This window comes from Apiotrichum porosum, assembly GCF_003942205.1.
Source record: "Apiotrichum porosum strain DSM 27194 chromosome Unknown scaffold_9, whole genome shotgun sequence".
Lineage (NCBI taxonomy): Eukaryota > Fungi > Basidiomycota > Tremellomycetes > Trichosporonales > Trichosporonaceae > Apiotrichum > Apiotrichum porosum.
In genome coordinates this window covers 380,817-395,702 of record NW_021167116.1, presented here as the reverse complement: position 1 = coordinate 395,702, position 14,886 = coordinate 380,817, and the positions used below count along the sequence as shown (strand labels likewise).

The window sequence follows — 14,886 nt, the reverse complement described above, 5'->3', positions numbered from 1 at the left end:
GTCGATGCGTTGCACACACCGCCTCGGACCGCCAAAGGGGCAAACGAGAGACAGGCCGATCTCCCCTGACGTCAATGGCCCGTTTCTAATGGAGAGCTAATAGAAAAGCCAATTCCATTTGAAAGCAACCTTATGTAGCAATCCTAATGTCTCTTTCTGGAAACCGCCGCATCATATGACGCGGGGGGGGGGGGTGGTATGTGACGCACCTCTCACACTGTTCCACTTGCTCTCTTCTGGCCCTGCCTGAATCAAGCTACTCTACATATACAATGTTCGACGACTATCTACAGTAACTACGTCCTCATATGGACACTTTAGACACCTTTGGCTCCTGACGGCAACACACTGCCAACCTACTCGTGCTGGGGCTGCTGCTGACTCCTGGTCTCCTCGCGGCGAGCACGGTTGACCTTGGCCAACTCGCGGCTCGCCTTGGTGTGACCCTCAAGAGCCACGGCAAGACGTCCATCCGCAGCACCAATGGCCTCCTTGTCGCGGGCCTCGTACTCGGCCTCGTTGAGCACAAGGCCGCCGTCGGGGCGCAGAACAGAGGTGGCGGCACCCGTGGCAATGGCGGTGAGGGCGCTGCCAAGTGCAGCAGCCTCAATGGTCTTGGCCTCGTATTCCTGTTTCGGGTCAGTCAAAGGGAACTGACAGAGACGCAACCCACCATTGCGAGGTCGGCCAGACGCTGCTCGGCAACAGCCAGGCGGTTGCGAACGGCGGACAGGGCGTGGGCGTCCTGTTCCAGAGTCTTGATCTTCTCTTCACGCTTGCGACGGAACACTTGCTGGGCCTTGCGGTTCTGCTCGGCACGCGACTCCTTGCTGAGAGCATTAGCACAGCAAATACCCTTGTTTCTTCAACTCACGAAAGCTTGGCACGCTTCGAACGCTTGTCGTTGTCGTCGCCCTCGGGGACCGTGCCGTCGACAGCGGTCACGACACTCGCGACGGCCTCGGCAGTGGCGTCAAAGCCGACAAAGTTGCTAGCCTCGGCTTCCTGGCGACGCTTCTCGTCCTCCTCGGCCATCTCCTTCCATCCAGCACGGTCCTGGGCTTGCTTGCGGCGCTTTCCGCCCATCTCACCGCGGTCGCCGGTCACAGCGACGGGGCTGGTGAAGGGCTCGACGGCAGGAAGGCTGGCCAGAGGAGCGAGGTTCTGAGGGTCGATAGGAGGGAGGGCTACAGAGCTGAGGGCGGGAGGGATCGAGACAGACGCGTCAATGGGGGATCCGGGAGCGGGCTCGGTCGGGGCCACGGGGTCCTTGAACTCGGTTGCGACGGCCGCCTCCTCGGCGTGACGGGGAGCCAAGGCGCGTCCGTACGAGCCGTTAAGCGCGTAGCGGTCTATTGTCAGTGGGCAACGGATACAGCAACCTACTGGAAGAGCTAGCGGCAGCATCCTGTGCGGCCTGCTCGTACCCGCTGTGCTGCAAATCTGGCTGTCAGTAGGGGAACACTCTGTGTTGGATGGATGGCCACAGCAGTCATGAGACAGACGCGCAGACGCATCGCAACAACACGTGGTGTGTGTGTGTGTGTTTACTTACAGGTCATGAGGACGGCGCCATCCTCTTCGGTGGTAGGCTGCTGTGCCTCCTGCTGCCCCGAGGGGTACGCGAGGAGGGACGCGAGGGATGACGGGGGCGAGTTCATGGGTGAAGCTTGGTGGATGCTGGGGTTTGTTGTTGTGAATGCAGCAGTGGGATGGAGTGGAGGGGAGAAAGGGCAGCTTATGTAACCTGTCGTGGAGTGTGCACAGTGTGTGTGTGAGTTGGTGGGCGGGTGTGTTGGGGCCCGCAAAAGCGGGATTGGGGTTTTGATCCCGCAGGCCGTGCACGTGCGGGGGCTTGGAGAAATGTTTAATGTTTAACGTCCCGCCCAATCCTGCGTATTGAAAAATATAAACCAATTTGAATACGTATTTATTTTGGGGAGACCATTTACAAAATACTGGTTATGTTGGGAAACACAACACTTTGCTCCGACGGGCTGGCGGGCCAAAGTGTTGTGTTTTACCTCGCCGCCACCCAAAAAAGCCCCCGCTTTCTGAGAAACACACAATACTTTGCTCCGACAGGGCGGCGGGCCAAAGTGTTGTGTTTTACCTCGCCGCCACCCAAAAAAGCCCCCGCTTTCTGAGAAACACAACACTTTGCTCCGACAGGGCGTCGGGCCAAAGTGTTGCGTATCTCGTGAGTTCGCTGATCGCTGAGAAACGCAATACTTTGGGCCGCCGCACCTGGCGGGGCAGAGTTGTGTGTTTCTCAGTGATCAGTGCCACCGGTCGTGGCATCTGCCGCCGCACTAGAGCAGCACATCTTTGGGATACGGACAACCTGCCGCATGTTGTCAGCTGCAGTGGCTGGGACTCTGTCCACCGCTAGCCACATGTGAGGGTGAGAGAATGTGTCCCAGCTCCCAGGCCATGGACCCCCACGTTGTTTAAACCACTCAACGAAGAGGAGACTGGTCATGGTGCTCCCTCAGTTATCACCCGGTCTGACCCATCAACTTGTCCACGTCCTGCTCTACGGTCAGCTTCCAGAGGCCAGAGGCCAGAGGCCAGAGATCAGAGAGGGACTGAAAGAGATCAAGAGAGTCCGACCTAGGGGGCGGGGCCCAGCGCACGTGACCATTTTGGAGCGTCATATGGCCTGAAGACGCGTCATATGGCAGGGGGAGTGTTGTGTAATCAGAGACCGCCGCCTGGCTAATACCGGTATACCAGCCTACCGGGAGCTTGTAAGCCCGTATTAAGAGGCCGATATGTGCCGCGTCCCCCCAGCCTAGGCCAGCCTCTAAGCATGTGAGCCGTGAGCGACTTGACATTGGCCGCCTTGCATTGTGGCCCCTTGTTCTCCCTCTCCCTGTGCACGGTCTCGCTGCCCCCGTTTTGTTGCGCGGCTTGTAAAACGCAGGCACGCTCTGGTGCGCCACTCCCGAGCTGCAGCTGCTGCAGTTACCCGAGAGACAGCGAGAGAGGCCGTGTGGGTGGGGTGTATCTATCAACTATCAGGCAACCACTTTCTGTTCTCTTTTCAACCATCCACCTCACTCAACAACAGCCTGCGTGCAACTTGGCCCAGCGTCAAGTTGCGCCTGCGGCACACACATACCGTGGCCATGCCTACCATTACCTTGCGCATTCCTCTGCCTCACGGCCCGTCGCCTGTCGCTGCCATCAATGCCAGTGCCGACATTGACAAAGGCCCAGCAACTTCCCGAGCCCCAACCAAGAGATCGCCCGCAACCCAGTCCAACGGGTACACACACGCCCCACGCTCTCACGTTCCTCATTCGCACCATCCCCCTCCTCCTCCCACCGCATCCTCATCCTCCACACCCACCACCACCACCACCACCACCGTCTACTCTCCCAAGAGGCTCCGACTCACCATCAACCCGCGCAAGGCGATCGATACCCCTATGAACGACCCAAACGGCAGTGATGAGGCCCTTGACCACATCCTTTCTGCTACGGTCTACTCCCGCACCGGTAATAACTAGTATGCATTCTGCTTGCTGCTGATATGTCGGTCTCTAACCCTCCTCCTCAACAGCCGCGCAATCAGCCCTTGTGGCCAGTGTCGCGCCACGCGAAGCCATTGCTACATCGCCCCCTTCCAGAAGGAGACTGCAGACGACGGCAGTGTGGTCTACGTTCGACCTGCATGCCGTGGGTGCATTGCGAAGGCCGGTGGCGACAAGTGCTCCCATAAAGGCATCGCCTTGGTCTGGGACAAGGTCTCCAAGAAGGTTACGTTCACCGCACCCCGCAAGAGTCGCTCGAGTGTGCAGGTTGGGGAACCCGAGCTCCCCAAAGTCGTACGTTGTGTGCCACCACTACTGTGCTAATACAAGACTCTCTCGACTCCTAAACGTCGTCACTCTACTGTACCCGAGTCGTTGCCATCAGAAGTCCCACACAAAGAAGTGGCAACCGAGAACGACACACGTCCTCAAGCGGTAAGCTTCGGAGAACCGTTTGCCCAGACTGACTTTCAGAACCCTTCTGCACTCAAACGTCGTCGTTCGGCTTCACGCAAGTCCTTGTCCGCTGTGAACACTGTCACTGAGACGGATGAGGTGGAGGCTTTGCCTGGGCCGTCTGCAGACGACCAGGCCACGGCAGAGGTGAGTTGTGCCACGATCTGGACTATTGATTAACCTCGCAGAATGCTTCTCCCTCCAAACGTCGTCGGGCACCGCGCAGGATATCGCGCAAGAAGATTATGTCGGCGGAGACTGTCGAATCCGAGTCCAAGGACACCGAGCCTGCCGGGCCTTCCTCGGCACCTACGCCCCCCTCCAAGAAGTCACGCCGGATTGTTTCCCCGGAAGTTGACGAGTCCGACGAGAGGCCCGAGCCCAAACATGTTGAACACCAGCACCCCGACCCAGCCTCAGCAGTGTCTACTGGTTCCTCCTCGTCAACGAAGATGGACCATGCCTTCCCCCTTGTGCCCCACCTCGAACTGGACATTGTTTCTGAGACTGGAGACACGCCTCCGACGGCGTCGTCCCCAACGACACCGTGCGCCTCATGTAACAGCCTACCCGACCACGAGCTTCTTACTCCAGCTCAGATCCACCAGTCGGCCCGCGCACACAACATGACCGAGACCGAAATTATACAGCAGATGGACAAGGCTCTCGCCGAATGTGAGCGCCACAGAGACCACATGGAGCAAGACCATAAGAACCTGTGGGACCAGGTCGAACTCTTGACCATTAAGGTGGCGTCCGCCGAGACGTCATTGTTCAAGTGGATCCCTCCCGAGTTTGACGAGCCTGCCTCTTCCCCCGACGATGATGGCACATCACCTCCTGCCTACCCCTTGGTGCCCATCCCCGACCGCCCCCTTGACCCCGAACGGCTCCTTCGAGAGACTGTCCGTCTTCGTCGCCTGAACTCGCACCTTGGGACGCGCAACGAGGTCCTCGAAGCAGCGAACATGCAGCTGCGAGGTGGATCCGATAGCGACGATATCGAGCATGAGGAACCCGCACCCTCAGTACCAACAAAAGCGACTTTCTGCGACCGAGGTACTTCCACTACCACGGACGCTGACAAGGCCCAAGCGTGGGAAAAGGAAAGGTCCGCTCTTCTCGCCAGGGTGGCCGCCCTCGAGGTCCAAAAGGTCAAGGCCGAGCGCACCGTCACGCAAGCCGACAACGTTCTAGCCGAGAATGCTGGTCTGAAGCAAAGCAACGAGACGCTCCAAAAGTGGTTCAACGAGTCTCAGGAGACGGCGAAACAAGTGCGCCCCCTCAAGTCGGAAAACTTCATGCTCGAGGGCCAGGTCGGCGACCTCAAACAGAAGCTGTCCGAGTGCAACGACCGAGTGGCCGAGCTCACGGCAGAACTGGCGCAATGCACGCCAGAGGTCAAAGAGCTACGCCTTGCCCTCGCCAACAACAAGGTGTCTTCTCAGAACAGTATGGGCCACCTGCGCGCGAGGTTTGACGGGTTTGACGATTTGATCGCGCTCATTGTCGGTGGCGGACAAGCGGCTCTCGGCGTCGCCTTTGAGGAGCTAGCCCGCGTCGCCAGTCTGGAGCCATCTGTGGGTACGTCATCTACCACCCCAGAAGACCCTCTTCGCTTTCACTGCGCTGCTATCATGGAGACCTTGTCTCCAAGCGACCTTGCCGAGCTGGAAAGCGCTCTCAATTCGCTAGCTGGTGCCGTCAAGAAGCAAGAGGCGCTCTTCTCGCTCAAGAAGCTCGACCAGATGGAGAAGGACCTGGCTGCCGCTCAACAGAAGGAGTCTGCCAGCCAGCAGATGCTGGCGCGGAGCGAGTCGTCGTCGGCCCTTGCCATCCGTGCCGCCAACGACGAGATTGCTCATTTGAAGGCGAACGTGGCGTCGTTACAGAAGATGACTGGCCCGAACCTCGACAGCAACCGTCCATACACGACGGCTACCAAGGAGTCGACGCTCATCGACGAGCTCACAGCGTTCAAAGCCACTTCCACAAACCGCATCACGGAGCTTGAGCGCTCGCTCCAGGTCGCCAAGGACAGGCTAGGCTTGACCGAATCAGCGTGTAGGGACGCCATGGGAGAGCTTTCAGAAACCAAATTCGCCCTCGGCCTCGCCAATACCCAGCTTAACCACATCCAGCTCGATCTCGCCAAGAACAACGACGAGCTTGATGCTGCCGTTATCACCGAGTCCAAGCTCCGCGACGCTGTCGCCAGCCTCGAGGAACAGTTGAACGACGCCACGCTGGGTCATCAATTCGCTCAGGGCCAAGTGGACGACCTCGAGAATGACATTCGCAGCCTCCTTCAAGAGTGCAATGCGATCGAGAGCCGAGAAACAGTTCTGAAGAGGGACCTGGACGAATGTGTGCGTGAACGCAACGCTGCCCGGCGCCAAGAGCAAACCCTCAAGGATGAGCTCAACCTCCGCGACAACGCCATCAGCGGTTTGATGGAGCGCAAAGCCACAGACGACCAGATTTCTCGTGAAGCACTCAAGGCTGCTACTCTGCGACAGGAGGCGGATGACAAGAGAATTGTCAGACTCAAGGAGACGATCAAGAACCTGTGCGAGGAGCGCCGGCTGCGGTCCCCTGGACTGCCTAAACCTGCAGAGTCAAGTGTCCCGATGGAGTCTCCCGGTTCGCGCGAGTCGGAAGATGGCAGTGAAGTGTCGCGCGATCTCCTCGTCACGGACGACACGGCCTCCCGCTCGCAGCTCGACCCCATGCATGCCGAGTTGCAGGAGGAAAAGATTTCCAAGCAACTCGTACTCCATGCCGCTAAAACCCGCATTACGGAGCTGGAGGCCACGGTCGCGCAGCTGAATTCCGACACGCTCGCATCGCGTATGACACGTGTCCGCGAGTTGAACCTCCAGCTCGCTAACATCAAGCTCCAGCACGAGCAGGACATTGAGCAAGAACGCGCCAAGGCGCGCCTCGAGATGGACAGTCTCAAGAAGCAAATGAGCGAGCTTCCCAGTCAACAAGAACGCGTCAAGTTCGAGACTGAGCTTGCCAGCATCAAGAAGCAGGCCGAGGCGACGGCCAAGGCGACCGCGGGCACAATCACGCAGCTCCAGGATCGTGGGTCGAGTGACACGAACAAGATTGCCCAGCTGGAAGGCGAGGTTCGCGCACTCAAGGCCCGTCACTTGCAAGCCGTCCAGGACCTCGAGGACCGTAACCGCAGCGTCGAGGACGACTTGCGTTCGCAGATCGTCAAGCTGTCGCGGGAACTGGAAAAGTTGTTGCGCAATGGCGAGACGATCAAGTTGCGCAACGTCGAGGGGAAGCTGGCCATCAGCGAGGGCAGGTACACCCAGTCGCAAGGTATGCTGCGCGACGCCCAAGCCGCCAAGGCCAAGCTCTCCGACGAGGTGGATTCGCTGCGCCGTGACCTAAGCGATGCCAAATGGGATAAAAAGGACCTCCAAACCGAGGTGCACGAGCTCAAGGACAAGCTGCGCGATGCGGTCAACACGAACCACATTCTCAACGCCAACCGCGAGAATGTGCGTGGTCTGGTCCCTTCAACCTCTTCCGGCACGGGTTCGACGGCACAAGGTGGATCCATACCCATGGGATCTCCTCCTGTCCCCACCGCCGACCAAACGCAAGTCCGCGTCCTCCGTGCAGAGCTCCAGAAGAAGACCGACGAGCTCACAACCAAGACCACCGCTCTCGAGTCGTTAAACTCGCGCGTCAAGCAGATACAAGACAATTTCGGCACCCAAACATCGCAGGACGCCAAGCACATCGCCGAGCTGCAGGGCCAAGTCGCCTCCCTCCGCCGCGAAGTGTCCATCCTCAAGTCGTTTGGAAGTGGGCCCGAAGCCTGGGTGGAGCGCGAGACGCGCGCGCGCGCGGCCAACGGCAGTGCTCCGGGTAGCCGCACCAGCAGCCGCAGCGGCGGCAGCGGGGTGAAGGTCAAGACGGAGATACTCGAGCGTCTGGACCAGGCCCACGCGTCGACCAGTGTGATGTACGTGCCGTCGCGTACGCCCACGCCCAGAATTGAAGAGTCGTGGACGCCCGGCAGGAACAGTAGTGGCAGTGGCAGTAGGCCTACTGCGGCGTAGGAGGTTGTATATGTGAACAGTTGTAGATAGGCGTCATGTTCGTCCCATGTAACACATGTATGTGTATGCGGACTGGTGCAGATCCCCCCCGGTTTGCGTTGCGCAGGGGGCGCCACACAACGTGTGCCATGGCCTTCCACCTTCCACGGTGAGCTGTAAAACTGTTGCGTGGCCACGACATGCACCAAGTCAACTATCAATCTACACCATCAACACGTGCATGTCAAAACACAATATACGTGAATCCCGCCGCCAGCGGCCCGGCGGGATATGGCTAGTGCGTTTCCAAAGGGGTTCAAAAACACAATACGAATATCCCGCCGGCCCCGCCAGCCGGCGGGATATTTTTTTGGGCAGCTTCAAAACACAATGCGCACTCTCACCTCAAGATCGTTTATTTCGCGCTCCCGTTTCACGACTTCGGCGTCGAGATCTTTAATGCGCTCCCTCGACATGAACTTTTCCTCCTCGAGCTGGGCAGTCAAATTGTCGATCCTGTCTGCAAGAGGGTCGCGAGCGCGCGTTTGCTGACGCTGAGCGTCGGTGTCTGTGGAAGTCAGCATACGTTTTTCTTCTCCGACGCACTGTTGATGTCCGTGGCGGTATCACCTTCTGATACAGGTGCCGCAGGCTCGACCGACTCGATGGAAGCTTCGTCCTTCTTCATGGTTGGATGGTCGATGGGGCGGCCCGCGGCCACGCCAGGCCTGGGGACCTCGGCAGCCTTGGGGGGCGACATGTCTTTCTTCCGGCTTGCTGACGACTGTCCTGCCAGCGTCTCCCAGGTAAACAGACGCTCGGACATTGAATCTTGAGCTATTAGTACCTAGTAATTCAGTTCTCAGTGCAACATACTGGCAGTACTTACCTGCTGTTTGGCCTGCGGAAACGAGGCCTTCGGCAGCCTCCAGGTCTTGGACTCGTTGGGTATCGACGTGGTCTCGACCACGGGAGCTGCGTTCAACTGGAGGAGTTGGGCGATGCTGGGCGGTGGCGAGCCTAACGCTACGTAGCGGCGCTCATGGGTCGGAGAACGCGCACGCTGACGCGGTACATTGTCATACTCAACTGCGCGCGACCAGGCCCTGGCATGGCCTGAGCTCCGCTGGTGGTTCTCGTCGTGGTTACGGTTGGACGAGCTCGGTCCGGCGTTGGCGTTGGGGCCGACCGTCGACGAGTCCGCGCCGCTCTCCGCTGGGTGACTACTGCCCTCGAAATGGCCGCCGGTAGGTCCATGGATGCTGACGGCAGAGCTAGTTGGGGGTTCTGACTCGACTCCAGTGTACGAACACGGTATCTTATTTGAGAGACACGCTGAACAGGGTGAGCCCTATCGTCAGCGACGCTGTTGACGGTATGAGCTTACACGGTCGCAACGTCTCTTTCTTTTGTGGCATGGGACACAAGCAGTGGTCGGCTTGCCCCTGCGGTTATGACTTGGGGTTTTGGGCATAGTGTTTGTGGTTGAAATGGTGAGAGTCTGAGAAAGAAATCAAGAACGTCGGCGGTACGATAACCAGGCACACAACGACACGGTGGACTCTTAGCTAATATCCTGGGGGCGACTCTTTAGCTAATTAGCTAATCCTTGATCCTCCTACCCACTGCTGCAACGCACACGGACACGGGTGATGAGGGCCGCGTCGCGGCAACCAGCTTGACTGCTGTGATGTTTGATGGGACCAAGCTTCGTTTCCTCCCCTTAATTGTGAGCTATACGAAGCGACGACTACTGACCATTCCAGGACCTCCTTGTACCATGTGTTGATGACGTGGTTTCATTCGAGGGTGGGGTGGACTACATTGTGATGGTGGAGAAGGACGTGAATGGCTGAGAGTGAAGTCCTTACTGACAGCAGTCCGTGCTTCAAAGGATCATCAGTACGCGTATTCTTGCAGACCCGACGCTCGGACGAGGCGTGTTTCTCACCGTACGCACTTGTCATGAGAACTAGAGGACCCTACTGACCCCACGTCGTAGGGCAAAGGCCAAGGAGACGGTCTGACAACGAGGCTGCTCAGCAAGCTAGCTGCGACCTATCCCGCAGCTCCGGTCCTCGGACTGGTCGACCCAGACCCGCATGGCCTGCAAATCCTGGTCACATACAAGTATGGGTCGAGGAGGAGCAGATATTCAGCCGACACGGAGGCATGCTTGCGTTTGGGGTACCTCGGCCTCCGACCGACCACTTGCCATGCGTGAGGATGACTGAAGGTGTTCAAGGCTAACCTTTCTAGGATGGTTATTGACCCCGCTCTGTTCAGGCCCCTTACCGACAGAGAGGTTGCCATCGTACGTTCCCCCTTCTCACTGGTCTGACCCATCAGCTTGACAACCTCCTCAACAACTACGAGCTCCTGGACGACTGGCAGTGAGTCTACACCAAGTAATGGTTCTGATCTTGCTTCAGGACCAAGGCAGCCTACATGTTTGCCCAGGGAGCTGCCCCCACTTGGCCCCGGATGGCGACGACACCATGTTCATGACCCATGTCCGGGACATGATTGTCGCCGCCCGTCGAGTCTCGTGAAGTGGGGGGACGTGGACGGTGGCATTAGGCGTGTTGCGAGAGAGACGGAGAGAGAGTTGTAGAGGGGCGCGTCGCTCGCCATACGCGTACCATGTGGATCATGATATGTATGCCGCGTTTCAGAGGATAGGGAGCTTTATGTTGAGCTGATGCTGAACGAGTCTGCCTCACGCCTGTGGTGTCTCGTTTCACCTCGGTATGATGGCGCCACTCCCAGTCCTTGAGCCGCTCATGTTCCGACGAAATCAAATGGATCAAACAAAAGTCAAGGTCATGTTGCAATCGACCCCACTCTTCACAGCAACCACGATAAGCCCCACTCCCTTCCTCTCACTCAATTGGTCGCAACTGGGGCATCGTGCTCGACCTACTTGACTGGTGAACCTGCCTCTGTCCCATCCCATCGTCTCGGCCCGAGACGCCGCCGATCCCACCAATCCCACGGATCACCACCACAACCACACATGCTTGAGCAGCACCTCTTGCCTTAAACGTGGTTGATTCTGTGCACCCGGCCAACCACTTGGCACCTCCAGAACATGCATACGGGCTGAACATGACGGTCACAAGACTTGAACTTTTGTGAACATTGCCAACTGCGGAGCCCCCCGCACTGTACACACGGGCCAGTTTCCGGGTTATTTCCGATTGCCGGCTGCAACTCTCACTTGTCAACTGATCCATCGTCCAACCATCCACCTTGTATCCAGCCACGGCCAGCCATGCCGCGCTCCTCCACGTCTCCCATCGAAGGCGGACACGGGGACGGGTCTCACGCGTCGGCGTCAAAGCCGAAACGCACCAGTGCATGCTTGCACTGCCGAAGACAAAAGCTCAAGGCAAGTTGGAGCACAATCTCTCCCTTCTCGTCTGTCCGCACCGCTGACTGGGTTTGTGTAGTGTGATGGCACTCCCAACCGCACGTGTACCCGGTAAGTCTCATCAAAACGGAGCAGTAGCTGATGCCTAGGTGTCGCGATGACGGCGTCGAGTGTATCGTTCGTCCCCGTGCTAACGCTGCCATCCTCGCCGATGACCTTCGATGGTGAGCCCTCATGCCCTCAGGATAAAAGGTATGCAGCTAACCATCCAAGGCAACAATCTGTCGAGTTTCGTCTCCAGAGCCTTACAGATGAGATTGCAACTGTCAAGGCCGCGAACGCAGACCTCGTCCGCCAGCTGGGCGATGGTGGTGGCGGCCGCAGCGTAACAGCGCCAGCGGGCCCACCATCGCATCAGACGACCACTACTCCCGGGTCACAACTCGACTCGCGGCCCCATCCGCTTCCTCAGCACTTGCACGGCCTGCGAGACATTCTACGTCCTGCTCTTGCCGAGCTGCAGCACCCCACGAACCTGGATGTCGCCATTGAGGACGCGACAGTTCTGTGGGAACAGTGAGTTTTCAGGTGCACAAGGCAGGCGCTTACGGCAGCTTCTACGACAGCCTTGCCATCTACCACGGCTTTACTGCCAGTACCGAACTTGCCACCCCTTCCCCTCTCCTCTTCTCCGCCGTCGTCACCGCATCCGCCAAACGCTTCACAGGCCACCTGGCAACCCCGGTCGAGCGGTGGGAGGAGCTCTTCCAGCGGGCACTCATCCGCCTGCTGTACATCACCGTTCCCAAGACCTGGGACGACGTTGTCGGCCTAGGCATTGCGCGGACGTGGTGGTGGAAGGCTGACGAGATGACTGCGGGCCTTGCATACGGCGCGTTCGTCGAGACTGCGACTGGAGGGCAAAATTCGTTTCGCGACAGACGCGTGTGGGACTTTCTCGAGCTAACAACAATCTCGCACGGCATTCTACACCTCTCCACGCCCATCGTGCCCGATTGCCCACCACGAGGTGTACCGGACCGCACAACGTCCCACGTTTTCCTTATGGCTCTCAACGAGCTTTTCGACTCGCTCGGTGTCGTCAACCGTGCCCTCACGACTCCACGGAGTCTAGTCATGCTCGCACTCTATAACCAGCCCGTGCTCGCCCCCTTGACGTATGCCGAGGTTCACGTCCTCCGCGTCTGTCGGACAGACCTTGATCGCTGGTGCCCCAAGTGGCAGTACGAAATTCAGAGTGGGTTTCTCCCAGCCACCCAACCCCTTGCTGTGTCAGTCAATGCTCACACCATCACCCCAGACGCAGACGCTGTGAAACTTCCCACAGGGAGTGACCGAGACTTCCTGATCAACCTGGTTGGGCTCTACTATCACGTCGCCTTGTTCGTGATCGACGCATACCTGAATCAAGGACCTCAGCCAGATACGCAGCAGTACGAAGCGTCCGCCCGCGATCTGCTGAACCTGGTCGTCGGCAAATGGGCCGACTCGCTGCACATGTGGCCCAAGCTCTTCCTCCACTCTGCGCTGATAGCAGCCCTGGCTGTGTCTCCTGAAGGTGGGCTTCCTCGGATGCCTTGGCAGTGGCGTTGGCTGACATTTTGCAGAACCCCTGGTTCGCCGTGCGCACGACCTGTTTGTCAGTGTGTCCAACATGCTGCACACGTCTGGGTCCAAGCTTCTGCAGCGGCTCGTAGAACGCTGCCAAGCCCAACAAGGGCCCCGCTCGGCAGTTCAGCTGCCCATGGTCTTCACCCCAATCCCAGACATTGACATGGCCATGGCCTACACTGGAAGTGATTCGTTCTGGAGTGACCTCAGTGGCATGCTGGGTCTGCCCCAGGGCGAGGTCCTTGTCCCCGCTCCCCCAGCCCCTCCCCCTCCCCCCCACATGGTCCCCGAACAGGGCAGCGGTGGTGAGGTGCCCTGGCCCCGGCAGCTGTCCGGCTGGAATTCGGGTGTTGGCCGGATGGGCCGCAATGGGTCGTTGTAGTCGTCACTCTAGTGTTTGGCAGTTGTATGCAGTCTTGTGCAAGGATTCCACCCATGTTGCGGCCCCACCCACGGCCCCGTCGGTGTTGGTGTGGAGGTTGGCCGAGAATACCGACGCTCGCGGCTGATAAAGTGGTCGGCGAGTGAGCCGGCGGGGCCTTCATCGGGTAAAAAGCCGAAGCGGGTCGGCGTGATGGACCGCAAGCGAGCGGCAAACTGACAAGTGACAGCAACCTTACATAGGAATTGTGTGTCTTGCAGGTTCACGTTTCGTTCATGTTGTGTTCGCCATGACTGTCACCATGGTCCCGTACATCGACTTGAGTACACTGCAAACCGAATGCCGCAACGACAAGACTAGCGAGATCGACGTCGCGTCCACCGCGGACATGTGCTGTACGTCAAGCTCTCGGCGTGGGGCACACCTCGGCGTTCTTCTTGCTGACCCCCGCCCGCAGACATGATCAACCAGCAGGACCAGACGGTCGCGCTGGCCGTGGCCAAGTGCGTGCCCACCATTGCGCGCATCATCGACGAGATTGCACCCAAGGTGCGCCGCGGTGGGCGTGTTGTCTACATGGGCGCCGGCACGTCCGGACGTCTCGGCATCCTCGACGCTTCCGAGATGTGAGTCTGTTCAGCTAAGGCCCTGTATGGTGTACTAGCTAACCTTGCAGCCCACCAACATTCTCGTCACCATATGGAGAGTGGATCGGGCTCATTGCGGGCGGCCAGCGGGCTATCCAGTTTGCCGTGGAGGGAGCCGAGGACAGCCCCGAGCAAGGCGCAGCCGACCTCGCGGCACTGGATCCTCCACTCTCACCTCACCTCGACACGGTCATTGGGCTCGCAGCGTCGGGAAGGACACCGTACGCCCTGGGTGGTATCGACTATGCGCGCAACTTGGGCTGCTTCACTGCTGGTATCTGCTGTGTGAGCCCCAGCGCCATGCAGGGTGTCGCCGAGCTGGTCGTCGAGTGTCCCGTTGGGCCCGAGGTGGTGACGGGTTCGACGCGCATGAAGAGCGGTACAGCCCAAAAGATGATTCTCAACATGATCTCCACTGGTGTCCAGCTCAAGATTGGCAAGACGTACGGCAACCTCATGGTCGACGTCAAGCGGTCCAACATCAAGCTTATCAACCGCGCCCGGCTCATCTTCCGGTCCGTCCTGCAGCCCATTGTGGACCAGGGCGCCACGCTCGACATTGACCTTGCCGACGACCTCGCCATCGACGATCTCATGGACGCGTGTGGAGGCAGCGTCAAGCGCTCCATGGTCGCTGCCAGGTGGCGGTGTACGCCCGACGAGGCCACTCGCCGCCTCGACGCTGCCGACGGCCTGCTCAAGACCGCCCTCGCCACCCGATCAGCACCTAATGGGGTGGTCACAAACGGAACAAACGGACACCTCTAGTTTAGACTTTTCATAAACGGTTCTC

General features: G+C 58.9%; 5 protein-coding genes across 5 annotated transcripts; 3 read left to right on the top strand and 2 right to left on the bottom strand.

Moving 5' to 3' along the window:
• Positions 1 to 356: 356 nt before the first annotated feature.
• EHS24_009401 (uncharacterized protein) lies at positions 357 to 1,661 on the bottom strand (the record flags this gene model as incomplete). The annotated part of the gene is made up of 5 exons (XM_028624686.1): positions 357 to 629; positions 674 to 830; positions 875 to 1,352; positions 1,387 to 1,443; positions 1,556 to 1,661. The coding sequence occupies 5 exons, from the start codon at positions 1,659 to 1,661 to the stop codon at positions 357 to 359; spliced, it is 1,071 nt and encodes a 356-aa protein (XP_028474854.1).
• Positions 1,662 to 3,131: 1,470 nt separating this feature from the next.
• EHS24_009400 (uncharacterized protein) lies at positions 3,132 to 8,080 on the top strand (the record flags this gene model as incomplete). The annotated part of the gene is made up of 5 exons (XM_028624685.1): positions 3,132 to 3,514; positions 3,569 to 3,833; positions 3,870 to 3,974; positions 4,014 to 4,142; positions 4,184 to 8,080. The coding sequence occupies 5 exons, from the start codon at positions 3,132 to 3,134 to the stop codon at positions 8,078 to 8,080; spliced, it is 4,779 nt and encodes a 1,592-aa protein (XP_028474853.1).
• A 359-nt stretch (positions 8,081 to 8,439) lies between these two features.
• EHS24_009399 (uncharacterized protein) lies at positions 8,440 to 8,819 on the bottom strand (the record flags this gene model as incomplete). The annotated part of the gene is made up of 2 exons (XM_028624684.1): positions 8,440 to 8,627; positions 8,666 to 8,819. 2 exons carry the CDS (start codon positions 8,817 to 8,819, stop codon positions 8,440 to 8,442), a joined length of 342 nt encoding a protein of 113 aa, XP_028474852.1.
• A 930-nt stretch (positions 8,820 to 9,749) lies between these two features.
• Positions 9,750 to 13,446, top strand: SPO11_7 (endodeoxyribonuclease; the record flags this gene model as incomplete). Its single annotated transcript, XM_028624683.1, has 11 exons — positions 9,750 to 9,788; positions 9,826 to 9,903; positions 9,940 to 10,011; positions 10,062 to 10,189; positions 10,319 to 10,373; positions 10,409 to 10,452; positions 11,582 to 11,656; positions 11,706 to 12,008; positions 12,047 to 12,690; positions 12,754 to 13,011; positions 13,061 to 13,446. The coding sequence occupies 11 exons, from the start codon at positions 9,750 to 9,752 to the stop codon at positions 13,444 to 13,446; spliced, it is 2,082 nt and encodes a 693-aa protein (XP_028474851.1).
• Positions 13,447 to 13,735: 289 nt separating this feature from the next.
• Positions 13,736 to 14,861, top strand: EHS24_009397 (uncharacterized protein; the record flags this gene model as incomplete). The annotated part of the gene is made up of 3 exons (XM_028624682.1): positions 13,736 to 13,841; positions 13,904 to 14,072; positions 14,123 to 14,861. 3 exons carry the CDS (start codon positions 13,736 to 13,738, stop codon positions 14,859 to 14,861), a joined length of 1,014 nt encoding a protein of 337 aa, XP_028474850.1.
• Between the last annotated feature and the right edge of the window lie 25 nt (positions 14,862 to 14,886).